Source organism: Lynx rufus, unplaced genomic scaffold (genome assembly GCF_022079265.1).
Source record: "Lynx rufus isolate CCGP_SWC_20201006 ecotype Redwood Valley unplaced genomic scaffold, mLynRuf1.p SCAF_4, whole genome shotgun sequence".
Classification (NCBI taxonomy): domain Eukaryota; kingdom Metazoa; phylum Chordata; class Mammalia; order Carnivora; family Felidae; genus Lynx; species Lynx rufus.
The window spans coordinates 163,312,712-163,339,637 of NW_025814856.1; the positions used below are offsets into that span (position 1 = coordinate 163,312,712).

Genomic DNA, 26,926 nt, shown 5'->3' on the forward strand with positions numbered 1-26,926 from the left:
TGAGAGCGCGCGTCCCGCTCCACCGGGGCTCCGGGCTGCCTCCTGAACGGAGGAGGGCACCGACGCCTCCCGCTTCCGCTTGTCCAACCAGGCCTTTCCCAGGCGCTCTGGTTAGAGCTTGTGCGACTCCGGGGGCATCTTTAGCCACCTTTCTTCCATCTTTGGCTCCAGTGCGTGCACCTGCCCCCCAGTCCATGCTCTGGCACCGGGTGCACACTGCTCTGGAGGGTCCCCCTCAACGGTCGCAGGCCATGACTTCAGCTGACATTGCCTCTGGTCGTCCGCACCTTGCAGAGGTGCTCCGTGCTTGACGACTTCCCAGGCCTCTGCCAGACTTCTCCCAGGGCCATCCCAGTGAGGAGATGCGGGAGGGCACAGAAGGCCTGGGAGTGAAGGGCTGTCTGGAGTCCCAGACACCCCGGGTTGGAATCACACCCCCGCTTGTGCCAGCTGTGGAACCCTGGGCAAGTTTAGTCTAAGCGTTCAACGTCTTCTGCATAATGGGAGGGGTGACAGACAGTTGTGTCTCCCAGGGTTGCTCAGAGTATTCGGTGACAGGATCTCTTTGCTTCTTCCCTTCCTCCACTTCCCCTCCTCCTCCCTCTTCTCTCTAGGAAACCTGCTTCCAGTAAGACACAGTTAACCCTCCATCCTTGTTCACTGACACAGTCTACCTGGTAAACCGTGTTCCCTCTAGCCCATGATCTCAACCCTCCACAACTTCTGTGGGGATCAGAGTAGATGTATTATCCTCATTGTACCCTTTGGGACCCAAGGCACAGGCTAGTCAAGGCACTTAATATCCTACAGTAGGGCAGGGGCAGAGGTCCAGCAAAAATACAAAGCTGGGGCTCTAGCTGTTTCACCCCAGCATGGGGACATGTCTAGGATTGTCTCTGTTCAGTCTTTTTTTTTTTTTTAATGTTTATTTATTTTTGAGAGAGACAGAGACAGAATGCGAGTGGGTTGGGACAGAGAGAGAAGGAGACGAATCTGACACAGGCTCCAGGCTCTGAGCTGTCAGCACAGAGCCCAACGTGGGGCTCGAACTCACGAGCTGTGAGATCATGACCTGAGCTGAAGTCAGACGCTCAACCGACTGAGCCACCCAGGTGCCCCAATGTCTCTGTTCAGTCTTGAGTTAGCCCATGGCCTTGGGACCCAGAGCTGACGCCTAGGGGCAAGTACACACTGAAATCAGTTCTTACCATAGGCATTTTTTTCATCCCTGGCCATCTTGCGTTCTCCCATGCCCACCTGAAAGAGTTCCAAACACAACCTGTTAGTTCCTTCATTCCTTCAATCATTCATTCATTTATCGAATAGGTATAACTACCTAAGGTGGCTCAGGCAAGGTCCAAAGAGCTGGTGACATCCCAATGAAAGGTCATGCTTCCTGCCCTCCTCTGAACATCAGAATTTGGGGAAGAACCCTGGAAGGACCTGGTTGGTATTGGAACCAAATCATGAGAACCTTTGGTGAGCCTCGTTGGTCCTTTCAGGGACCCTGAATGCAAATGACAGAGTGGAAGTGATAACCCGTCCTCTGTGTCAGTGAGTGAGCCTTAGCTGAGAATTTCCCAGGTAATTTATGTCAGTGGCATTAACTGTAGGCACAAAGTTTTCCCAGAAGATTCCACAGCCAGGGGAGACTTTGGAAAACCGTGAGAATCAGAAATTCTGCTCAGTGACATAGGAACCACCTTAGGGCGGTTGGCCGGGGATGGGCCGGGGAGGGGGGGCGCGGAGAACAAGAAGAGAGTTTGCAGTTTGCTTTTGAAAATTGGAAACGATACCTATCTCCCATGCTGATGTGAGGAACCTGTGATCTACTCTCCGAAGACCAAAGAATTTGGCTTGTGTCATTTGTGTAAATATGACCTGTGTGCTGGAGAGATGGGACACTCCCTTCCGGCTCCTGGTGTTCCTGCCCCAAATCTGAGGCCTCTCAAACTAAGCGATGACCCCAAGTCTGGCAGGATTTACTACAGCTAGCCACTCAGTGATGGAGTCTGCTTGATCTCACGAGGACCTGGTCACAAGGGCGCAGCTCTGCTCTGTCTGCTTCGCCAGCCCTGTGTCCCACTCACTCCCCTTCTGGGTCAGCTGCTCCGCAGAGGACAGGTTTCAGGGCCTTTCCAGCCCACCTGTGCGCTCACCCCCATGACCACTCCTTCTCTCCCACGTTTCTGTCTGAGTCCTGTCTGTGCTTCGCCATCCATTTCAAATGCTACCTCTTCATGGCAACACTTGGCTACTGCAAGTGACCTTGCTGTGTCCCATGGGCAGCACACAAGGACAAGCAAAGGGAAGGGTTGATTGATAACTTGTCTCTGACCTGTTAGATGACAGGTTTGTCTTCTGCGTAGCCCCCCTTTTGGCTCCCCAAAGCCCTTGGTAAAGTTGATCCCACAGGCCTCAGGTGAGTAGTGATCCTGTGTGTAAAAATTAGCAAACTCCCATAACTGACTGCACAGCAGAACTGAAGAAACAGCCGGAAGATTCAGTGCAAAGAACAAGAATTTAGCTAAAGCAAGAAGTCCTTATCGATGACGGAACTGACCAAGTGTGCTCTAGGAAATCCACTGGACTCCTGGCCCCTATGGGACTTCCCAAAGGTTTGCGATGGTTTGGGATGGGATTTGAAAAATTCTTCCAGAGTTTCTGAGAGCTGACATCTGGGGTTTAGAGGCTTGGAGTCACTGACTGATGTAGAACATGGAGACTCCTAGCGTCTTAAATGCGATTGGATATTATATAGTCCCCTGCTTCCTGAACCTGTTGTCTTTCGGAAGTATTTATGGGAGTCTTTAAAATATATATTTGACATTTTGTTTCATAGATGTGTAGTTTAATAAGAAAAAAGGGGGTGCCTTTGTGGCTCAGTCTGTTAAGTGTTTGACTCTTAATTTTGGTTCAGCTCATGATCTTATGGTTTGTGGGTTTGAGCCCCACATCAGGCTCTGTGCTGATAGCACAGAGCCTGCTTCGGATTCTCTCTCCTTCTTCTTCATGTGTGCCTCCCCTGCTCATATGTCTGTCTAAAAAACAAACAAACAAACAAACAAATAAATAAATAATAAATAAACGTTAAAAAACGGTATCTCTCACCCCTCCTCCTGAGGGATTTTTTTTGTTAAAAAATTTTATTTTACTGTTTACTTATTTTTCTGAGAGACGGTGAGACAGAGCTCAAGCAGGGGAGGGTCAGAAGGAGAGAGGGAGATGAAGAATCCAAAGCAGGCACCGGGCATTGAACTGACAGCACAGATTCCATCTCAGGGCTCAAAGCTCAATGGACCAAGCCACTGAGGTACCCACCCCAACCCCCTGAGTGATTCTAATGCATTGGGTCCCTGCTGTGAGTTTGTGAGCCATTCATCCTGTCCAAGCCCTTCATGTATAGCCAGTGTGTGGGGATAAAGAGGGCTCCATCCCACAGAGCCCTGGGCAGCTTGGGTGGGGGACGGGATGTGCAAGGACACACAAGCACGTGTACTGCAGAGGTCTGAAGACCATGTTCATAACTGTTGCTGGCTCCTGCAAGTCCCTGGGGGTGCACAGGGCTGAGGAGGTGGAGGGTGTGATTGGGGCTCGGCTCACAGACACGATTTCCACTCTGCGATGTGTTCTGAGGTTAGACTCACTTGTTTGTCCTCAGAAATGTCTCTCTCCTTGGCTGCACATGCCCTCAGAGGGAGTGTCTGCAGCTTTCTCCAGCGTGCTCCGCCCTGACAGTGCTTCTAGCAAACACCTTTCTGACCAGGCGAGGAGCAGGGCAGGACGAAATATGTAGTCCCAAGTAAAAGTGTGCGCACTCCAGGGCTGGAGAAGATGCTTACCATTTCTTCTTCCCTTGCTTGTTCTGAAACTCAGAGCTCCCTGAAAAGCCTGCAAGGGTGAAGTTATTCTTTCTAGATCCTGCTCCCCTTCCTGGGAGGTAGTAGAATGCAGGCGCCCACTCAGTGAGCTGCAACCAGGCCCTGAATTTCTTAGAGCCCCCCTACGCCCCCAATTCCTCCACTCCCCCCTGCCCCAGGTGGCTCCCTTCCTCCCCGTGTGTGCTCACCTTCCAGCAGAAGTGGTGACAGGCTCTGCTGTTGGCTGCAGAAACCCGCGACCTGGTGCTGTGCCTTGGGTTGTGAGTACAGAGGCTGTTCCTGCCAGCACAGAGCAGGGAGGAAGTCTCAGAGCCCAGGGAGGAAGGGCCCAGTGGTGCCGATTTAAAGGGACAGGACATGGGCCAGCTAGGGGTGCCTTTGTGTTGTTTCCACTGTGCAACCCACCCCCTGCTTGGGACTGTGCTGATCCTTTCCGAAGGTCGTTGTGGCACCACATCTTGTTCCCGGGAGGGGCTGTAACCTCAGTGAAGGGCAGTTTAGACTTCTGAGGCCTGTTCTCAGTTTTGGCCTCTGCCCACTACTCTTATCTCCAGTTGCCTTTTGCTTTTTGGGTGTTTTCCTAGCAAATGGCCTCTTGAGAGTCTCCTTCCCCAGGAATCAGGGAGGAATCCTTGACTGGACATCAGCGCGGACAGGGCCACCAATGTGGTCCTCTGTGCCATCTCCTCATTCCTAAAGAAAAAGAGGTCTTTTGAGCTATTAAAGATCAGACAGCAGGAAGAGGATGGAATTTTCATAGGAGACTTAGTTTAGCCTCAAGTTGGTATCTCCGACCCAAGTGTCTGTTTCTCCTCTCAGGAGGTCATGAGAGAGGAAAATACCGTGAGTAAAATAGCCAGACAATTGTGGAGAGAAGGCTACAACAGCGAATGGTGCTATGTGCCCTGGACCTGGTTTGTTCTGGAATCATCTCTGCGAGCTTGCCTAACTCACTTACGGTTTCTGGAGTCAACTCTCCCCGTGTGTAGTGAGGGCTTTCAGTTAACCTGAAGCTAATGCTCTGGGGCCTGATTTTTAGCCAGTCTTGCCAGTTCATTCTCTCTAGTGAAGATACCTCACCCATGGCCCTCCACCTTATCCCCCCACCCCCACATGCTATCCAGCTTTATTGAGATATAATTGAAATGTAACACTGTAATTTTAAAGGGTGCAATGTGTTGATTTGATACACTCTATATTGCAAAATAATTGCCACCACAGTATTATTAGCTAACACCTGCATCACATCACATATTTACCATTACTCTTTCTGAGTGAGAACATTTAAGATCATCTACTCTCTTGTAACTATTAAGGTATGATACAGTGGTATGAGCCATAATCACTGGGCTGCACATTAGATCCCCAGAACGTATTCATCTTATAACTGGAACTTTGTACTCTTTGACCAATGTCTCCCCATCCCCCCATCCCCCAGCCCCTGGTCACCACCGTTCTACTCTCCATTTCTATCAGTTTGGCTTTTTAAAATTCCACATAAAATGATATCATACAGTATTTGTTTTTCTCTGTACGACCTGTTTCGCTTACGATAATGCCCTCAAGTTCGACCCTGTTGTTGCAAATGGGAAGATGTTCCCCTTTCCTTTCACAGAACAATATATATATACCCATAGTTGGACCCTTAGGTTGCTTCCACATCTTGGGTATTGTGAGCAATGCTGTAGGGAGCTTGTGAGTGCAGATTTTTCTTTGAGATCTTGCTTGCATTTCTTTTGGATAAATACCCAGAAGTGGGATTGCCGGATCAAATGTAATGCTACCTATAATTTTTGGAGGACCGTCCATACACAGTGGCTTTTTTTTTTCCCACAGTGGCTGCACCAATTTGCATCCCATGCACAGAGCACAAGGCTTCCCTTTTCTCCACATCCTCCCTAACACTTGTTACCTCTTGTCTTCTTGATGATAGCCATTCTAACAGGTGTGAGGGGATACCTCATTGTGGTTTTGATTTGCGTTTCCCCTGATGATGATGATACTGAGCACATCTCCATGCACCTATGTGCCACCTGTATGTTCTTTGGGAAAATGCCTGTTTAGTTCCTCTGTCCTTTTTAAATAAATTGCTCGGGTTTTGGTATTAATTATATGAGTTCTTTATGTATTTTGGGTATTAACCCTTTACCAAATATATGATTTGCAAATACTTTCTCCCATTCAGTGGGCTGCCTTTTTGTATTGTTGATGGTTTCCTTTGCCAGGCAGAAGTGTATTAGTTGGATGTAATCTCACTTGTTCATTTTATCTGTCGCTGCCTTTGCTTTTGTGGTCAAATCCAAAAAATTATTGCCAAGACTGATGCAAAGGAGCTTACCCCCTGTTATACTCTAGGATTCCAAGTCTCTTAGATTTATTGAGGCCCATTTTATGGCTTATTGGTCATATTTAGGAGAACGTTCTCTGTGTACCTGAACAGAATGCATAATCTATTTCGTTGGGTAAGGTGCTGTAATGTTAGGTCTAGTTGGTTTATCTGTGGGTCACATCTTCTGTTTCTGTTTTGACCTTCTGATTAGCTGTGGTACGCGGTGTTCAATGTGGACATTGAAGTCTACAGCGTGTTGTTCAATTGTCTATTTCTCCTTGATGCCCGTTATTTTTTGCTTCCTGTGTTTTGGGGCTCAATTGTGAAGTTCATGTGTGTTTATAATTATTACATCTTCAAATTCACTGAATCTTTGTTCTAGCCATTGAAATCTATCGTTGAGCTCCACTAGTAAAATTTTCATTTCAGTGATACTTTTCTGCTGCATAATTTCTATTTTGTTGTTTAAAAAAGCAATTTCTGTATTCTTATGGACACACAGACAGCAGCAAATCAAGGCCTAGAAAGGCAGAAAGGGAATAGTACCCAGAGCCACTACAACATGTTCCCTAAAATACCCAGTTTTTAACAAGAACTGTAAGATGTACAACGAAACAGGAAGGTGTGATCCATATACTGGAAAAACTGAGGCCACAGGAATTGCCTAGCAGAGGCCCTGCATATTGGATTCAAAGACAGGGCTTCCAAAGAGCAGTTCTAAGCATGTTGGAAGAACTGAAGGAAATCAGTGTGAAAACTCCCCCCACTGGTACCATACTTGATGAAAGGCTGAGAGCTTTGCCTCTGTGATCAGAGATAAGACAAGGATATCTGCTCTGGTCGCTTCACTGCAACTTTATGCAGGGGGTTTGCGTGTTTGGCTGGACTCTCCTGGTGAAGTCTGCTTCCCCTGCAGGGTGAAACCTCTGGTGTCTCTCCTCAGAGGGTGCAGCCTGGGCCTGCACAGTCCCAGGAGGTGACAGTTGTCTTAGCCCCACTCTGTGGGTCTTTCCCTAACCACTCTGTCTGTCCATAATATACCCGGTGGTTAAACCTACTGACCTCCAACTGATTCCTCCCAAGATACTGTTCTCTTGCTGGAAGGCTGAGGGGACAGGGAGCCCCAGCTTCTTGGCCACACCTGCCAGAAAGCAGTTTCCTTCCAGAGGAGCTGAGTGTGTGTTGGAAGGGAGGAAGCAGCTTATGGTAAGTGAATAGATTTGAAAATCTATACCTTGTACCACTTATGGCTGTCCCACCAATACTAGGTCTGTAGGGTTCCTCCAGGGCATATGGAAGCCTGTCCTAGTTTTGAGTCAAACTCTGGCCACAGGCCAACTCCCCTCTTCTTCCTTCCTGCTGGCTGCCTGGAGTTTGCCTCGTTTTGTCTTCCCCTTGTGGTGTCTTATTATAGTTAAACGAAACACCGTCAAAAGGGAGCCAGGCAGCAGTTACCACCGTCTTACTGACAGCCGTCTTTATCCCGAGTCCCGCTGTCCTACTAATTGCAGATATGGTGAACTTGCAGAGGGTGAGAGAGACGCTGGCCTCTCCATGTATTTCCAAAGAGTCATTTATATTCTTTAACAGCTTGGACATGAGTCATTTCAGTGCAACTTTCACGTTCTATTTCTTCCTGATAAATAAATAATAGTCAAAAATAATAAGGCTGCTCAGCTGTTTGTTAGCTATTTATGTTTGAGTGAAAATTTTTTAAAACTTGGGGGGACCTGGGTGGCACATTTGCTTGAGCATCGGACTCCTGGTTTCAGTCCAGGACATGATGTCACTGTTTGTGAGTTCAAGCCCTGTGTCGGGCTCTGTGCTGGCAGGGAGTGTGCTTGGGATCCTCTCTCTGCCTCTTTATCTGTCCCTCACCTCCTCACTCTCTCTCTCTCAAAATTAATAAATTTCAATCAAGCAATCAATCAATCATTCAATAAACAAACAACCAGTAGAAAAATTGGTCAAAATTTTGGAAGATAGCAGCATCCGTGTGCACCTGTTCTAATAAAGAGCAGAACTGACTTGTTCAGCCCACGTCAGGGTCAAAAGATCTAGCTACTGTGCTTGCTTTGAAGGGGTCCTGGTTTTAGATTCCCAGGAAGACATCCACCTCATCCTCAGGCCAGCACCAGCCTGGGGAGAGATGGAAAAAGTATCCTGTGCAGAGGCCAGTGAGACCTCCATGGTGGGGTTCCTCCTTGGCCCCGCCTTCCTGCCCCAGTCCCTTTTGAGCACAACAGCAGCCACAAATGAGAAGACATGAACCTGTGACCTTGCCTTTGTGGCCTGATGAGGAAGACAGACTTGGGAGATTTGAGGCAGGAAATTGCTGGGGCTGAAGTAAGATGTATGTTTTTCTGTGCATGAGTGAATTTACGAGAAATCACCCTGTTGCCCGTTTCTTGAAAATGCAAGGGACTGTGGGAAACAATAACAGAAAAAACTGTGCTGTGATATGGTGCCATAAATATAACAGTCTTTCCTTTATCCCTCGTTAAAGATTAACTTACCGTGTTTTCCATTTGTAATAAAGCACTCGAGACACTCCACAAAGATGAGAGTGAAGCAATAAAAGATGTCAAGTTGAAACCAAAAGAAAGAAACGAAGGTAACAGCAGAAACTGTGCCAACTTTGTTGTAAATCCCAGAGAGGGCAGATCACTGAAGGCTGTCGGCTGGTCCTGGCAGCCTGTGAGTTCTTTCCCTGACCCCCATTCTCCCAAGCTGCCTCTTCCACCGTTGGTACCGAGGAATGGCTAAGAATCCAGGGGCCATCCAAGCAAAGGCTGTGGGGTTGGAGGCGTGGGACTGGAAAGTCTAGGCGGATGAGTGAGGAAGGATGCTGTGTGTGTGGAGAGTAGCAGAGAACTCGGGGTGAAACATGCCTGTGCCTTTGCTTCTTGTGTTCATGTCTGTTGGTGCTGGCTGGTAAATAAAGGTGATGTCCATAACCATCTGTAAGTGTCCATTACTCTGATGGCCCAGGGACACCAAGCCCTGGGGAAAGAAGTTCCATGCTCATATTCACACCTGGGTCCTCCAGCCAAGAGTCTTGGGACTCAGCCCTCCTCAGGGTCTCCTTTTGGGGGCCACAGGCCCCTGTTCCCCCAGGAGATTTATACCTACAGCCAACCAACACCTGAGAGGTTGTGTGGGTATGTGAGCCCAGGCTCGTGAATCATGCCGGGGTGGGGGGAGAGTCTTGGGATTCCTCCTCATTGGGAGAGGCCCCGATAGTCTTGCATGATGCTATTCTGTAGGAGGCATTGAATTGAGACAATCTAGGACTTCTTATCCGCAAAGATACTGGGGCACATGGGGATTGTGGTTTTTTGGGGTCTGTTTGTGTTTGGGTTTTCTCCAAGCCATAGATCTTGATCATGGCAGAATCAGGCCCACACACTTTTCCTCTGAGTGATTTTCATATATTAAGGAGACATTTTTGCTGATTAAGAGAAAATAGTCCTTTTGTGCGGTGTTGGTATTCTGTAAGAGTGAGGGATTGATTGTTGCTGCTGGGACTGGGGCCTGCTTTTACCTCTGACCCCCCAGCTCATGGTGCCCTGACAGTCTGCCTGTTTGCCTTCAGAGTTCAGGAGGCCTTAACCGCACTCCCAGGCCTTAACTTCCTGTGTGTCTCTTTAAAAGAAACAGTTGTTAGGTTTTGTTTTGGTGTTGTATGATTGTTTCCAAAAAGAAAATTCTTCAGAGGACTGAAATCTAAGTTCTGAGAAAGCCCCAACCTCTCTGTCTTCAGGGAGACCGGGGGTCCATCTGGGCCAGAAATGTGGCGGGAATGAGGAAGAACGTAGTCTAGAAGATTTGCCCTGTTCACACCGTGCCACAGAAGGGGAGCCCTTTGGGTTTCTTAGAGGATGGGACAAGAACACAGGCAGGGGCAAGGTGGAGGGGACATACTGGATGGCTAGCACTGCACGACAGGTCATCCAAACTGCAGTTGAAACAGCTGAGCCATGGATTGTGTGGTAGCTCCTGGAGTCCAAAGTCAAGATGCCAGCAGAGGCGTGTGCTCTCTGAAGCCTTGAGGGGAGAACCTTGCTTGCTTCTACCTGGGTTCTGCTGGCAGCTGGCCATCTTGATGCCCCTTGGCCGGCAGATAGGCCACCACCCTCTTTCCTCACTCATTTCATTAGCAGCAACAAGTAGATACCAGGCTGCACCTTCCACACTGTTCTCGGAATTCTCCTCAGCTAAATATTCAAGTTCCTCACTTACATGGTCTACTCTCCACCCAGCAGCCCACCTCAGTTTAGCCCGCCTCCCTGACCCCTGCCATTTTATAGCAAGTGCCATTGTCCCTCCAATGTCCAGCAGCGTGGTCCCCACTTCTCTCAGGGACCTCACGAGAAAGTGACCTTGATGTTCATCTTACCACCGACATCCTCTTAGGCCTTTCTTTTTATCAGGTACCTCAGAATTCTTCCAGCCTCCATGCATTACTCAATTTCAAAACGACTGGTAATTACCAGAGCAGGACCCTACTTCTTGGCCTTAAAATCTATATTAGTTCCCCCAGGAGCTGCTTTAACAAATGACCACAAACTGTTGCTTAAAGAGCAGAAACTTACTGTCTCATTGTTATGGCTACTGTCTCTCTGGCACAGGCTACAAGTGCCAAACCGAGACGTTCCCAGGGCCATACTCTCCATGAAGTCTCTGGGGAAGGATCCTTCTTTGCTGCTTCTTAGCTTCTGGTGCTGGCTGTCGTGCTTTGTTCTTTGCCTTCTAGGTGCTTCACTCCAATCTCTGCCTCTTTTGTCACATGGTGTTCTCTGTGTGTACCTGTGTGTAAACTTCCCTCACTGTGAATGAAACGATTCCAGGCATCAGAGTAGGACTCAACCTTAACTTCATGACATGACATCACAGAGAGCGTGCTCCAAAGAAGGTCACATTCTCAGGTACCAGGGGTTAGCCTTTCTTTAGAAGGACACAATTCAACCTACGATGGATGGTAAGAGAGGGACAGTGTGTGCAGTGTGAGGGTACAGTACCCCTGATCTCTTCCTCTCCAGTCCTAGTTGCAGTTACCAGGTTAACCCATTGGGATAGTTTTCTTAGGTCTCTGCTTCTTGGAAATCTTCTACTGCCTAGGGCTAGAATCCATATTCCTTGGCCTGGTATTCAACAGTCATTATAATCAGTCTCAACTCCTCTTCCAAGAATGAGATTCTTCTAGATATCATTGTTCCTGTTAATATCCATTTTACACTTTTGTAAGGAATGAAGGTGATTATGATATAGAAGTCAGTGCCTGGCACACAGTAGGCCCTCAGTAAAGGCTGGTAATGATTCCTGCACTCCAAATTGTTAGCTGTTCTCTGCCTGTGTCCAGTGTTATTTTCACCTCCAAGGCTTGGATCATGCTGTTTCTCCCTCTCTTTTTTATCTGCAGTTTTTAAAAAAAGCAAACTCATGACTCCTGGGCAAGTATAAACACATCAATGATTTTGCTCAACTCATGACTTAAGGAGAGAACCAGTTTGATTCTATAATTGGTTCAAAGTTTCTTTGGGTGGCTCAATCAGTTAAGCGTCTGTCTCTTGATCTCAGCTCAGGTCTTGACCTTAGGGTCTTAAGTTTGGGCTCCATGCTGGGTATGAAACCTAGTTAAAAACAAACAAATAAGCAAAGAATAAAACAAAAAACACAAACAGAAACACAAAGTTCATTTGAAATCAAGGGTTGATGTGTTCAAGAGAGTAGTAAAATGTAATTTTTGAGTTCTATATTCCACCAGACAGAAAATTCGCTGAGTATAAGGCAGAGAGTTGCAAAAAACTCTCTGTCCTTAAAGTGTTGTAAAATATCACAGCTGATCATCAAGCACAGCACCACACAGAACAATAGAACACTCCAGTAATCTCTCTTGCCTATTTCTAAGTTTTGGATCATTTTCATAGCGTTCTCTACTTTGTGATCATAAGCAGTTTCCAACAAGTATTGTTGCTCCTAGAAGATTGTTTTTACTATGCATGGCCTGATTATTCATACAGATGCAGCAAGAATCTTAATTAACCAGAAAAGCCTCCTTGAGTTTCCTCGGGAAATCTAGAGCCTAATCATATTAAGCAAGTATCAATTCCAAAGGATAAGCTTCCTTTGGAAATTTTCAAAATGAATTTTGAATCAGACTTTTCAAAGCCCCTGCCATTCTTCTATCCTACGAGTAGGAAACCAATGTCCAAACACTTTTTCCAATAAACTTTGCATGCTGTACCCATAAATCTCAGTGAATTTCCCTCTTCCTGAGGTCTCCAAAATTTGCCTGGGTTTCTGGACTACCAGGGAGTGGACTTCCTTATTACCTGAGAGACTGGGATCCTGGAAGCCAGACATCATATTAGTTTTCTTATGAAGTTTTTGGAGACATTACCTCCACATGTAACACCAACAATTGCTCCTTAGCAGTGGTCTGATGGTCTTTGATTAAACAACAGTCACTCTCAGATATCACACTGTACATATGGCCTTGCTGCAGAATCAATTTTTACAATGGTATCTTTGTAAACAAGAGGACAGATTTTTATTAAACCTATGAAAATGGTTCTATCATCATGAAAGTGAATGAAACTCAGTAGAAGCATTTGTTTCTGAATTTTGACGGTAGGTAAAGATGAGGTAATGTTTAAAGATGGTTGTTGTGGGTTTACAAATACACAGTCTACTAATTCATTTCAGGAGAAAGAAATAAGGTTTCCACCCATAGCCATGCAAGAAGAACATCAAACAGAATGCCATCAATATTCCAAACAAATAACCACAATGGCACATCTTGAATCCGTTCACTCAATCCTATTTCATTACTTCTCACTCTGCTGGATCTTGAGTCAGTCGTCTGATTTCATGAGGTACATATGCTTCCAGACTGAGAGTCCCAGTAGTCCTGGCTTTGCTCACTGGTAGAGTCTGAGCATTGAGTCAGTGCTACCATCTTGGATACCTCCTCTGAAGAGTCTCTTTGAGGCAACAGTAGTTCAGAGCACGTCCTACAGTTTTTCCCCTGAAGCTCCAAGATTGTGACCCTCTGGTGAAGACACAAATTCTGAGTGGTCACTTTTGGCAGATCTTCGGAGAAGCCTTAGGAGGAAGCAGAGACCTGTTTGAGAACAGGAGTGAATGGTTGTGGTTCATAACTGAATATAACATCGTGGAAGTCAGTAAAAGGCTCTTTGGGGAGCATGGTCCTTATTTCATGAGGGTTTGGTCAATGTTTCCTTTGAGGGATTCAGCCCCAAGTGCACTGTCACACCTAACACCTATATCTCTTTTGTGACACGGCTGCCATTAGCCTGCAAGTGGCAGCTCTTCTTGCACATCCGTGGAGCCAGAAGACAATTTCATTAAAGCCATGTGAGTGCAGGGGTATAGATAATCCAGATCCCTTATCCTGGTAGACAGGCTGTGGAGGCGCTGAGTCTTCCTTTTCATGCAGTGCCCTTTGGGGGTGGAGTGAGTGGGGAGAAACCAGGAAACCTTGAGTGATATCCACTTAAAAGAGATTGTTACAAAGTAGAAGTGACTAGTTTTATTTGGCACCAAGAGAGAAGGTTCCAGAATCCCTAACCCCCAACATGATGGTATTTGGGGATAAGGTAAGTGGGTTTCCATGAGTTCATGAATCTGGGGTCCTCTCGATGGGATTAGTGCCCCTGTAAGAAGAGATAGCAGAGAGTTGCTTCCCTGCTCCATCATGTATGGACACGGTGAGACAGTGCCATTCGCAAATCAGGAAGTGAGCTTTCCCCAGGGAAACAAGTTGGCTGGCACATTGGGCTTGGGCTGCCCAGTGTCCAGAACTGTGAGAAATGAATTCCTTGTGTTCCTGCTCCCAGGCTGTGGTATTATGGTTGTGCAAGCTGATTAAGACAACATCTCTGATGTGTAGGTGAGCCTTAGAGGGGTAATCTATGAGACTAGCATAGAGGGTTCTATTATAACTTCTAACTAATACCTATTGATCACTATGGTTTGAGTACCACTTCATGTCTACAAAATTATCTGGTTTCACAATGACCGTCTGAAGAAAGTATTCCATTTTAAAGATTAGGGGAGTGAGTTGCAGATAGTTTAACTCACCCAAATGTGGCAGGCTGAATGGTGGGCCCCGAAAGATGGTCACACTCTAATCCCCAGAGCCTGTGAATGAATTCCATAAGCATCTTTGTAGGTGTAAATTAATGACTTTGAGATGGGGAGATTATTCTAGATTATCTGGGTGGGCCCCAGATGTAATCAGAAAGGTCCTTCTAAGGAGAGGCAAGAAGGTAATGTGATGAAGGCAGCAGAGATTGGTGTGATGTGGCCACAAGCCCAAGACAGCTGGCAGCTTCTAGAAGATGTAAGAGGCACGGATGGATTCTCTCCTGGAGCCTCCAGAAAGAACCAGCTCTGCAAGACCTTGATTTTATCTCCAAAACACTAATACCATGCTCTTGTCCTCCATAACTGTAGAAGATGAAGTTTATATTGTTTTCAGTCACTAATGTTTTGGGAATTTGTTATGGAGGCAATAGGAAACGGATCCACCAAGGTTGCAAAGACGATCTGTAGAAGAAACAGGACAATGGGGGAACGATTCTTTTAAACTACTGTTATTATTTCTGCACTATTTTAATAAGTTGAGCTTTGAGATTATCTAGATCTGAGCAGCAGAAAACACCCTGAGCCCCACAAGAAGACTCCTATAGAATTCAAAGAATGTCTCTTAATGACCCCACACCTTTTGAAAATTCATTATATCCACATTTCTGTGTGTGTGAGAAATGGAAAGAATCAAAGGAAAACAAAAAAGGAAGCTGTGGCTATGTCCACATTTATCTCTCTGCTTCTGACTATGTGGAAGGAGAAAGATCCTGGGTTCAAAGTTCTGTTTCTGGGGTTGCAGGAGGAGACAAGCTGTGGAGAGGCCTGTGGCTCACAGCATAGGTGCAAGTGGAAGGAAGCCCTCAATGATCAGGAGCGTGGCTAAGTGAACAATTCAGATATGGGGCTACACTGCTTCTATCCAGAATCTTGTAGAAGGAGATCACTCCTAACTTAGGGCTCAGGATGGGACTGATGGGGGCCACATGCTCCTTTTTGACCAATGATCACAAGGCTGTTACCATTTGAGACCCACATCTGATTTCTTGTGGCATCCATGGATTCTGTGTCAACTAGTCTCCTGTTCCCTCTAGGGAACTTAACCGCGTACCTGAGCATAATACCTGGAGAAGCAATTAGCTGACCATGACAACATCCAAGGACAAGTTTCACTCAAGGAATATGTAGCTTGAAATGAAACTAGGAAATGGTAGAGATATTTTGAGCAGGAAATATGATTCTAGCTCTCCTCTAGACTTTTATGTATGCAGCCTCATCAAGACCAAGTTCATGGGTATGTGACCCGTGCCGTTGCACAGGGCCGTGTACTTAGAAGGGTTTACTGTTCTATTGATGTCATCTTGAAATTCTTAATTTTTTTTGTTTGTTTTTGACAAAGGGCCTGGCATATTCTTTTTGTGCCAGACTTTGCAAATTACATAGCTGGTCCCGGTCTGTGTCTTTATTGCAAGTTGGAAAACAGTTACCTGGGACCCTCCACGTCATTAGCACCGATAACTGGTCTAACGATATGGACCAATAATATAGTATTAATACAATAATTTCCAAATCTAGCTGCTTCCCTCCATGGGTTGCCACCCCATTGTCCACTACTTCCTGCCACATTTAGTTCTCTTAGTACCCACCTTCAAGTGTGAGCATCAAGTAATCCCATGTCTCAATGTAGTGAACAAAAATATATAATCAAAAACCTTATAATTTTATGATGATGCATGAGACAATTGGAACAGCTGGTCAACCATGAGAGGTTTGACCATCTGCCTATCATCTCAAAGTTTCCAGAGCAGGTTGGAATGGATGCACTGGCTACATCTGGGAAAATCTATCTGTGCCTGGGTCTGGGGTAGAGGAAAGTAGGAAGGTTGTAGGGGAAAGTTTGATCTCCTCCCTGGGTGCATCTTTTGTGGTCAGGTCATGCATATTTTGGGGCTTGAAAGAACCATATGAAGAAACCTAGAGAAGGTTTATGGTCATTGGAAGACTTTTTCCAGGCCACATCTTCCTTTTTTTCTCTTGGCTCCCAATGGTTTAGAGTCTTGGCTTTGTACCTGAAGGCTGGTAAATTTTTAATGAGTAACTTGAGACCTTCATGAAAGACTATCCTGAAAACCCATATGATACAATCACTGGGAAGTATCCCAGGCTCTAAATTTGGACACATCTAGCCACGCATTTGAGTTTCTTCTTCCTAGAATCACCCCAGAGTCACCCACTCCATGCAGGGAAGATGATTCAACACCATGCCTGGCTCTGTGTGCATGATTTGTGTCATGTAATAAGGGCCTTTGGGATCCACCAGTATAACCCCAAACAATAAATATAGGTTTGGAAAATTTGGTGTGACAGCAGGAACATGGAGAAAAAGCTTACACCTTGGCAAAACTAACGCACGCCTCCAATTATAGGGCAATATTTCTGTCTCTTTAAAGCCAAATAGTTCCTTCACTAGCTCCTCCTAAGCTCCTCTGAGCTTGCTGCCTGAGAGGTTTAAAGTGTGCAAACACATTTTCCTCACAGTGAAAGCAAAAGCAGCAGCTCAAACAGGTTCTTTGGAGAACAATGGGGAACTCAGCTCCTTCAAAAGAAGGTGAGCCTGGCCTCAGAACAATGGAATCGTGAGGGCCAGCAGAACATAGGGGTGTGCATGGGTGTGGGTTCTGCTCCTAGAAGGGACCGAGTACTGTGCCAGCAGCCCAGCAATGAGGAAGCTGCCACAGGGGTCTCGGCAGAAGGTAGGGTGGGACAAAAGAGATTGAGTGGCCCATGTCCACACGTCTCCTATTTAGCAGGACAAACTTGCTGAACAGCATGTCTTCCATCAGTTGTTGTCATGACAGAGTGAGTGCTGCCTGACACCCCATCTGTTTCCCTTGGTGGGAAACTAGTGTCCTCAAGGCAGGTCTTTCGACCTGGAAGGCAATTTAGAGACCAGTCTGTCCCAATCCCTCTTTTTTCCTGAAAGAAAATCTGAATCCCAGACAGTGTGTGTGTGGTTTTATCAAATTCCCCAGGATACCCAGGTCACAAATGGCATAGGAAGCCTAGAATTCAGCTGGCTGTGTTCTTTCCGACATGTAAGAGAGAAATGGTGTGATTGACAGTGTAACAGAGGAGGTAAGGAAGGGATGCCATGGGGAGAGAATGAGCTATTCTATAGAAAACAAATGTGCGTGAAGCCCTTTGGTTGCCTTCCCTAATTCCAGGGTTGCTACCAGTTCACGTTTCTGGACAGAGAGTGAAGTACCTCCCCTGGCCTCCCATGATCTATTTCTGATCCAATGTAAACAGAAATGTAGAATCAAGGATGTGAGAAGGAACCAAGAAGGGACCAGAGCGTGCAAGGGTTATGCATGAGTGTAGGGTCAGACATAGTTTGCATTGGATCCCTTCTCTGCCCAAAGCCCATTAACGCAGTGACCTTGGGCAACTTTCTCAGCATTTCTGAGCCACATCGATTTCCTCATGTAAAAAATTAGAGTGGGGGCGCCTCTCTGGCTCAGTGGGAAGAGCATGGGACTCTTGATCTCAGGGTTGTGAGTTTGAGCCCCACGCTGGGTGTAGAGATTAAATTAATTAATTAATTAATACACTTCAAACATTAGAATACTAAACATTACTAAATTACTAGAATACTAAAAATTTTATCACTTTATCAGTAAATATTTACATATGTATGTATGGGAGATAAAGGTCATTAAAATATACCATGATCAGACTTCAAAAAGCAATTACAATTTTTAAACAATTACCAGGTGTATTCCAATCCCCAGATTATCTCATAGATTTTAAAATTGAAATCCGGGGGCCTGGGTGGCTCAGTTGTTTGAGTGTCCGACTTCGGCTCAGGTCATGATCTCACAGCTCATGAGTTCGAGCCTCGCGTCGGGCTCTGTGCTGACAACTCAGAGCCTGGAGCCTGCTTCTGCTTCTGGGTCTCCCTCTCTCTCTGCCCGTAACCCACTCTCATTCTGTCTCTGTCTCTCTGAAAAATAAATAAACATTAAAATTTTTTTAAAAAAAATTGAAATCAGCTCCAAATACGGTTCATAAATTGCAATTCTTTCATATCTCTTAAGTTTAATTTGATAAATAATTTTTCACCCTCCTGTTTCTTTTTCTAAAATGTTTCTACGAAACGGTTGGTCCTTTGTCCAAGAGAATTGGAGAGTGTACATTTTGCTCGTTAAATCCTCAAGATATCATATGACATGTTCTTCTAGTTTCAGTGTTTTCTATAAATTTAAATTTAAGGAGAGGCTTGATCAGATTAAGAATTGCCTGGTTAGTTGGGTGGCAATATTTCATAGGTGCAGTTTTAAATTTCCATCAGAAGGCACCTTATATTTTCTTTTGTCTCTTTCTATAATGTAGCAGACAGTAATGATAGCCTAGAGTAACTTTGTTTCATTAACGGTCACAAATTATAATATTATAATTCTATCATTCTTTCTTCTTTTATTGGATGGCATAATCCTATAAAAGAAAGTTCCCCTGAATCATACTTTCATTTCCATAAGGTGTAGTTAATAAGACAAAAGGAATGATTGATTCTTTTTTGCCCATGTTCAGACTGATGACATCATTTCCTAGCATACCCCAAAGAGAACACTTCACTTCTTTCGCAATGATGGTACTGTTATGAATTCATGAACTTCAACATATTTGATGAATTTTAATCCATTGAAATTATCATTCTCATTGATACTCAAATTACCTCATCTCTGTCCAGTCAGCCTCTTCACGTTGGTTCTGTAGTCATTTCGGTAAGACCCAAATATTTTTTTTTGAAAGTGATCTCTGCACCCAATGTGGGGCTAGAACTCATGAACATGGGATCAAGAGATGCATACTGTATTGACAGAGCTAGCCAGGCATCCCACGGTCTGAGTAGTTTTTGATAGCATCCTCACTTTTTAGTGTGACTAGGATAGTCTAGGATCCACTTGCACATTTCTTGGCCCAGAAATGGAATCGGTACCTTCTCCTAAGAGTCCTAATGTTTTTGGTGGGAAATGGCATTTGAAGGGCACAGTATGGGCACTAAGGGTGCTCATTGCCACTGGGCTTGTCCTTGGGCTTCAAAACTACACATGTGCACAAAAAGCTAAGAATAGGACAGGATTCCTGAAAGCAATTTAAGATTTTCTTGACTTTTTTCCCCCTATTTGGCCTTACACTCTATCCCATTAGGACAATAGCCAATGAAGCAACTGCATTTTCTTATTTTTTTTATATATATATGAAATTTATTGACAAATTGGTTTCCATACAACACCCAGTGCTCATCCCAAAAGGTGCCCTCCTCAATACCCATCACCCACCCTCCCCTCCCTCCCACCCCCCATCAACCCTCAGTTTGTTCTCAGTTTTTAACAGTCTCTTATGCTTTGGCTCTCTCCCACTCTAACGTCTTTTTTTTTTTTTCCTTCCCCTCCCCCATGGGTTCCTGTTGAGTTTCTCAGGATCATTTTCAAGTTTCTTGGACCAATTCTTTGTGTGGTTTGTCTATTACACCAAATACTATGTATTGCATTTGCTTTTGATTTTTACCAGTTATCTTAAAATATAGTTTTTGTTTATAATTATGTAAGCTATTTACAGATGTTCCTCACTATCTGCAAGCAGAACGTTCCTATGAAATCTTTTATGAAACAAAATGACATAAAGCAGAGCAGCAATTACCATGAATGTACATGGAAAAAGGGTGCGCATTCCCAGATCTCCCCCAAATAACCTCCCTTATGTGTTTCTGATACTTTTAGACACAACTTGTTAACAGATGCACAAATTCAATTGAGAGAAAGCCCACGTGCTCATCTGGCTCACAGCTCTGGTGGCTGGATGGTGAACCCCTGTGTGACGTTCCCAGGGAAAGTGATAGGCAGCTGGCATGGACAATGGCCCACTCGGCCTCTCTATTAGCTCAACTGGCTGTGAAACAAATGCGGAACGCTGTATTCGTGTTCAGCTTTTTTTTTTTTTTGTACAAATGAAAAATCCTCTTTGAATTTATATCAGTCAGCAACAACAGGTACACATGTAGATCTTTCATAAAGGAAAAGAGCTGTAATTAGAACTCTCAAAAAGAAGGAAGTACATGCTTTCAAGACATTTCTATGAAATCGAAGTATATTCAAAGTAGTTTCCAGCTTCTACCCTGTCCCCCACCTTATTCCTCCCATCCCTCTGTCAGTAACTTCTTGGGTGACGGTTCAGATGATCTGCCATTGCTTTTTCATGTGCATGAAATATATGTACTTTGTACCTACAGTTCATGTTCCTCCCACTAGAGAAATGACAGTAAACTATTATTTTCTTCACTTTGCCTTTTTTTTTTTCTTAATGAAATATCCTGGAGATCTCACCATCCCAGCATAGAGAGGTATTTCTTATTCCTTTCTACAGTTGGATAGTACATCGCTGTGTGTATGTACCTTGGTTTATTCAATCAGACCCCTACTAGTGGGCATTTGGTAGGTTTTTGGTCTTTAATTATTACAAATAGTGATGCAGTGAATAAACATATGCCTAATCTTTTCTTGTGTTTTGTTAGTGTAGCTCTGGGATATAAGGAAGGTGAACTTCTTCCTCTACTCTTCAAGGTCTTCCAGCTGCACTAAGAATTACATTCACTTGAGGCAGATTAACAAGAGAAAAAAAAAAGCAGTGCACACTAATGGTCACTAATGAAACTAAGACCAAGAGAAATGACCAAGGCAGGCAGTTTTTATACTTTTTAGGCAAAGAGACGATGGATCTGTGAGGGATTGACAAAACAAGGAAGAGAACTTTGGGAGCATCTGTTAGGGAGGAATTCTAAAGAGACTTTGGGCTGGGGTAGTAAATTAGTAGAAAGTAGTGGGCTGTTTATATACTCTTCTTGGCTCTAAATCTCCCATCCCTGGTCATGAGAGTGTCTCTTTACCTCCTGGGACAGGAAGGGCACCTTTTACATGGGAGATTTGTTTCCTGCTTGCAGGGGGACAGAAGAGGGTCTTAGTAATCTTCCCACACAGGCTGTATCTTAAGTTACTTTTATATGAAATAGTCAGTATGTCAAAGTTGCACGTTTAGGGGTGACCTGCCCTTGACCACTACAGGCATAAATCCTAAAATTGGGACTCACAATCCAGATTAAATGTATATCTAATTTGTATGATATTGCTAATTTCTCCTCTGTAGGTTTTAGACTGTTTTTCTATTCTTATTAGCTACCAAGAAGAGAACCTGTTTCCTCTAAACCTTTACCGACTGATTATAGCAGCAAATTTTTGCACTTTTGCCAAATCTGTAAGTGGAGAAATAGTATCTCAGTGTAATTTTAATTTGTTATATTTGGTTTTTTTCTTTTCCTACGTTGGGTTTATATTTCTCTACTTTGAGTGTTCATGTATTTTTACATAGTTGAGGAGTATTGACATTTCTTTTTTTTCTTTGAACTGTTTATTCATACGTCTTGCTCCATTTTCCATTGAGCTTTTGGATATTTGTCTCTCTGCTTTTAGGTATTCTTTGTATAAGAGGAGAATTAACCCTCTTTGATATAGGCTGACATTCGTATTTTAATTGTCTGTGATGTTCGTTGTTTCCCATTGTCTTTTAGGTCTTTATGTAGTCAGATGTATGAATCCTTTTCCTTACAATCTTTCAAATCTTAGAAAGAGTTGCCCCGCCCCTAGGTTACAAAGGAGTTGTCTGAGTTTCTTCTAGTATTTATGTGGGTTGATTTTTAGTGTTTATATTTCTAACGTATTTAGCATGTGAATGGCATGAAGACGTGGGTGCAGTTTTGTCTTTTTCTGTGTGGTTTTGTAGTTATCCCAATGCTGGTTATTAGTCCATCTTTCTCCCCATTGCTGTGAGATCCTGCCTTATGGACGATAAATGTAACACGATACAATTGAACTGGATACTCATGAATATAGTCGACCAATTTGGTCTATTTCTGAATTGTCTGTTTTTGTTTTCCATTTGTCTCTGTTCACACACACTTCATACTGCCTTAATTATAGGGGCTAAAATATTTTACTATCTGGTACAGCTGGTCCTCCCTCATCGTTCTTCTCCTTGTTGACTCTACAGGCTAATTTTCTTTCTTCATTCATCCAAGTGAATTTAATAGTCAACTATTTTAGCTGCAGAGAAAAAAATGGAGACACATTTTTTAAAATTTATATTTCTATATAAACACGTTAAAGAAGTATCTATTAAAACAGTGTTGAATTTGGGGAAATGTCTGTTCTGTATGAAGGTGTTTTTCTTCTTAAATCTACTAACGAGGATGTGTTGTTACAATCCATTTTCTCATATTGAACCACCCTACTATTTCTGAAATAAATCACATTTTATTGTGGAGTATTACTTTTTAGTGTCTGACAATTTATTTGGGATTTTTGTATTAGTATTCGCAAATGAGACATGTCTTTAGCTTTATTTATTGGTGAAATCTTTGTTAACCTTTGGGATCAATATCACACTTGTGTCATAGAAAGAATTGGAAAGGTTTCCTTCTGTTTTAAGTCATCAGGAATAGTTTAAGAAAGATTAAGTGAGATCCTCATGAAACCATCTGGACCTGATACTCTTTTGTAGGGAAACTCTTTAACTACTTTGTTGTTTTCCCATGGTGATTGAATTGTCTCATCTTTCTGTCTTTATGGGACCTACATGGATAGTAGACTACTGTAGGATTTCAGAGAGGAACACATAGGTCATAAGAGCGAGGTGATGCTTTCCACTTACCTTCTTTGACTCTTTTTCTTCTCCTTCCTTTCCTTTACACCACAGAGACTCCTGGTAGTGACATGGCGGACCCTCAGGACAACACTCTGAGGATTATTCTGGTGGGGAAAACTGGAAGTGGGAAGAGCGCAACGGCCAACACCATCCTGGGGAGTAGAGTCTTTGACTCTAGAGTTGCTCCCCATGCTGTCTTCTCCAGGTGTCAAAAAGCATCCAAGGAATGGAAGGGGAGGAAACTTGTTGTTGTTGACACCCCAGGGCTCTTTGACAACAAGGAGACCCTGTATACCACACGCGGGGAATTCAGCCAGTGTGTCCTCTACTCCTGTCCTGGGCTCACGCCATCGTCTTGGTCCTCCCAGTGGGCCGCTACACGGAGGAAGAGCAGAAGACCGTGGCATTGATCAAGACTGTCTTGGGAAGCCAGCCTTGAAGAACATGAACGTGTTGCTAACTCGCAAAGATCACTTAGAGGAGAAGAGCCCGAGTGACTTCTTGGCAGATGCAGATGTGAAGCTAAGAAACATCATCAGCGAGTGTGGGAACTGCTACTGTGCCTTCAACAACAGAGCCTCAGAGGCGGAGAAGGAAGCTCAGGTGCAGGAGCTGGTGGAGCTGATAGAGGAGATGGTGCAGAGCAACGGAGGGGCTTACTTTACCGATGCCATTTATGAGGACACAGAGAAGAGGCTGAAGCAACGGGAAGAAGACCTGAAGAAGATCTACACCGATCAATTAAATAATGAAATTAAACTAGTAGAAAAGGAATATGCTCATAAATCACAGGAAGAATGGGAGAAAAAAGTAAAATTGCTAAAGATAAAGTATGCTGAACAAATAAAAAATATCAGGAAAGAAGCTGAGAAGGGATTATTTAGAGATGGTTCAAATGGGATTATGAGCGTGCTTTCAAAAATATGGCAGATGTTTTGGTAGTAAATACCATTTCGTTTTTTCTTCTGAATTTACGATGATTTGCGATAGTGGTAGATTGTAGTTTCCATAGATAGCTGTGAGAGTAGCTTCTACTTATTCTTCCTATAATCTGACCCTGTTACTCCTGTCACTGAGTTGCAGGGCCTGTGTCCTCTACCTTGGAACTGGGCAGATCTGGGACCGTTTCAATTAATAGCAGATGGTTGAAGCAACACCTTGTGACTCTAAGGTTACATGTGAGCAATGCTTCCTTGCCCTGTTGGGGTTCTTGCCCTTGGAACTTGACTGTCATGTTGTGAGAAAGCCCAGGCTGCCTCTTGAGAGGCCCCCTTCCAGAGGGCCTGAAGTCCCTGGCCCACTTCCCAGCTCACCTTTCATTTGTGACTCACACCAACTTCCCCACCATGCAAATGAGGCAACACAGAAGCGGGCCCTCCGTCTGCCCCGCCATCTCAGGCGAAGTTGCAGAAAGCAAAGATGATCCATTCCCACTGAGTGCTGCCCATATTGCAGCTTTATGAGAACAAATAAATGATGGTTTTTGTTTTTAACCACTGAGCTTCAGAATGGTTTGTTATGCAGTGAGAACTAACCAGAATGAAGCCTCTTCCCAGCTCTCAGTCCCCACCGCCTCCCCTTCCCACCTGTCCCTCTTCACACAAAGTTGGCATAATCAGGCAGTGGCATATAGAGTTCAAAGACTCAGGAAAATTCAAATCAGAAATCCTGCACATGTTTAGTGTCTGAACCACTGGTCACATGTGTTGTTGCACTGCATGGTCACAAGTACTTTTTAGGGAGGTATTGGGTTTCTCTGGAAAGATTGATTGTTCTGTGGTTCATGAAGATCTGAAAGTCAAAGGATTCTCTTATTGTGTTTCTCTTTTCTTTTTTAGGGACCATCCTATTTAAAATGTCTCCAATTGTATCTGAAAAATCCCATCTGGGTCACATAGTTTTCATTTGCCTCTGCAGGATCACACTTCACCCTAGCTCGTTGCCCCCTGAGGCTGATCTATTTGCACTACATCGGTGGGATCTCTTGCTCTCTGACTTCTGCCTGGCTGGCCAGTGGGAAGTCCAAGTCAGAGGCCCTGTGGAAGTAGAAAAGCAAGGCTGGGGTATCCATTCTCCCACCTCTATCTCTGCAGGGCCATCTCTGACTAGCTGCAGTCCTATGCCAAAGATCACAGCTCCTCCCTTGGTGGCCTTTCTACCCAACTCTTCTTCTGCATTCCAGTCTTTGTTCACCCCTTCAGGTGGGGTTTAATTTTCTTATCGATACTATCAATGTCCCTGTGGTTTCCAAATTCCCTGTGTCCATAGTGTGTAAGAGGCCCCTTCGCTAAACTTTCTCCAAGTACCTAATGAGAGCAGACTATCTTTTTCCTGTGAGAACCTGACTGATAAGTCTTATGGTACCCAGTTCTCTTTTAGAGCATCTTTATTGTTGTTGATGGTTTTTCATTCCCTCTAGTGCTTTTTTCCTGACACCAGAAAAATCTCTCCTTACCCTTCTATGCTGTGACATTTGCAGTAAGTAGATGAAAGGTTCTGTCTTGCTAAAATAATAGAGAAACTTCAAAGTTAGATGGGTGACTGTCAGTCACTCACAAGGATTGTAGACATCCCAAATCCAAATTATTAGAATTTTATTCGTCCTTTGTTTTGTCTGTGAACATGGCTGAGAGTATTTACCATATCAGTGACTTTTGGGAGATGGATTAGAGATTAAGTCTGGAAAATTTAAGATTCTAAATACCCGCTCATTCTAAGATTCATCACAAGTGTTCAGAATGCAGTAAAAACACGGAAGAAAAAATCCTCTCATGAGAAAACATGTGTCAAATGACAAAGTGAGACCAAAGTACTCTCTGCCATCATGCACTTGTTATGTTCAAAACTACTTCCTTGTAAGTGACTCTAGTATGTCTAGAGAGCAAAGTATTCGTACCCTGTCCTTTTTCATTTCAGAACCGTTTAAAAGATATTTTCCACCAGAGATATGCAGAAGCATTCTTAATACAATTAACTTGTGTTCAGGCCATTTGAATGTGCAGCTTATGTAAGCTGATTTCTTTTCTCCCAACATTAGATTCCATTTTGGAAGGTAAGAGATCACCAGAGAAAAAACGAGTAAATCAAATAAATCATTATCTCTTCACTTGACAATCGAAATATTGTTCACTCACTTCTCTTAACATATTTTATATTCCAGTTTTCTCTGAATGTGGTTCTATTTCAGTGCTGAAGACTGTGGAATTTCCAGCGTTTAATGTGTGCATGATCCCTGTGTTGAAATATGTGATAGTCATGACTCATGATGGGGAATTTACACTAGGATTTATAGAGGAAGACCTGAGGAAAGATTTAGCGTATGAAGTCTACTGTGAAGGGTGTGTAGGATGTGTCCATGTGGGTGATGGGTACAATGGTCATGTTTCTATTCAGAAACAGGAAAGTTCATGGTGACGGGTAAGATTTTCAGGGGAAGGATAGAGTCAGGAGCAACAGCGTTCAGTTAGGTTTGTGACAAGTTCAATATCAGATGTCAAAGTTAGGGTCCAATGTAAATGACCTGCATTAACTTGAAATCTGGGTCAGAAGGCTATATGAAAGGCTCGGGGTAACATAAATATCTCCCTTAATATCAGTTGAATCTTTACTAATTGCCAATACCCCGCAGTCCAAAGCTATATGATAGAAGATCCATATAGGATGCCCAAAGGAAGAAGGAAGAACCAGTTTTGTGAGGTTTAGTCCTTCAACTAATTTGATAGATATTTGAAGGGGTCAAGAGGAAAGGACCTTTTCTGTTAGGTTTTAGCATTTAAGTAATCTCTACACCCAACATCGGGCTCCAGCTCATGACCATGAGATCAAGGGTCACATGCTCTTCCAAATG

The 26,926-nt window shown here is 44.1% G+C and overlaps 2 protein-coding genes across 4 annotated transcripts in view; one reads left to right on the forward strand and one right to left on the reverse strand.

Annotated features, from left to right (window-relative positions):
• The window catches only part of LOC124525088 (GTPase IMAP family member 8-like), an 82,972-nt gene that overhangs the window by 18,418 nt on the left and 37,628 nt on the right, over positions 1-26,926 (forward strand). Inside the window, 3 exon segments of the mRNA XM_047097562.1 lie at positions 23,133-23,418; positions 23,421-23,498; positions 23,501-23,774. Of these exon segments, the coding sequence (XP_046953518.1) occupies positions 23,133-23,418; positions 23,421-23,498; positions 23,501-23,774 (638 nt within the window).
• Positions 1-26,926, reverse strand: part of LOC124525083 (GTPase IMAP family member 1-like) — a 43,078-nt gene that overhangs the window by 972 nt on the left and 15,180 nt on the right. The window lies entirely within an intron of this gene.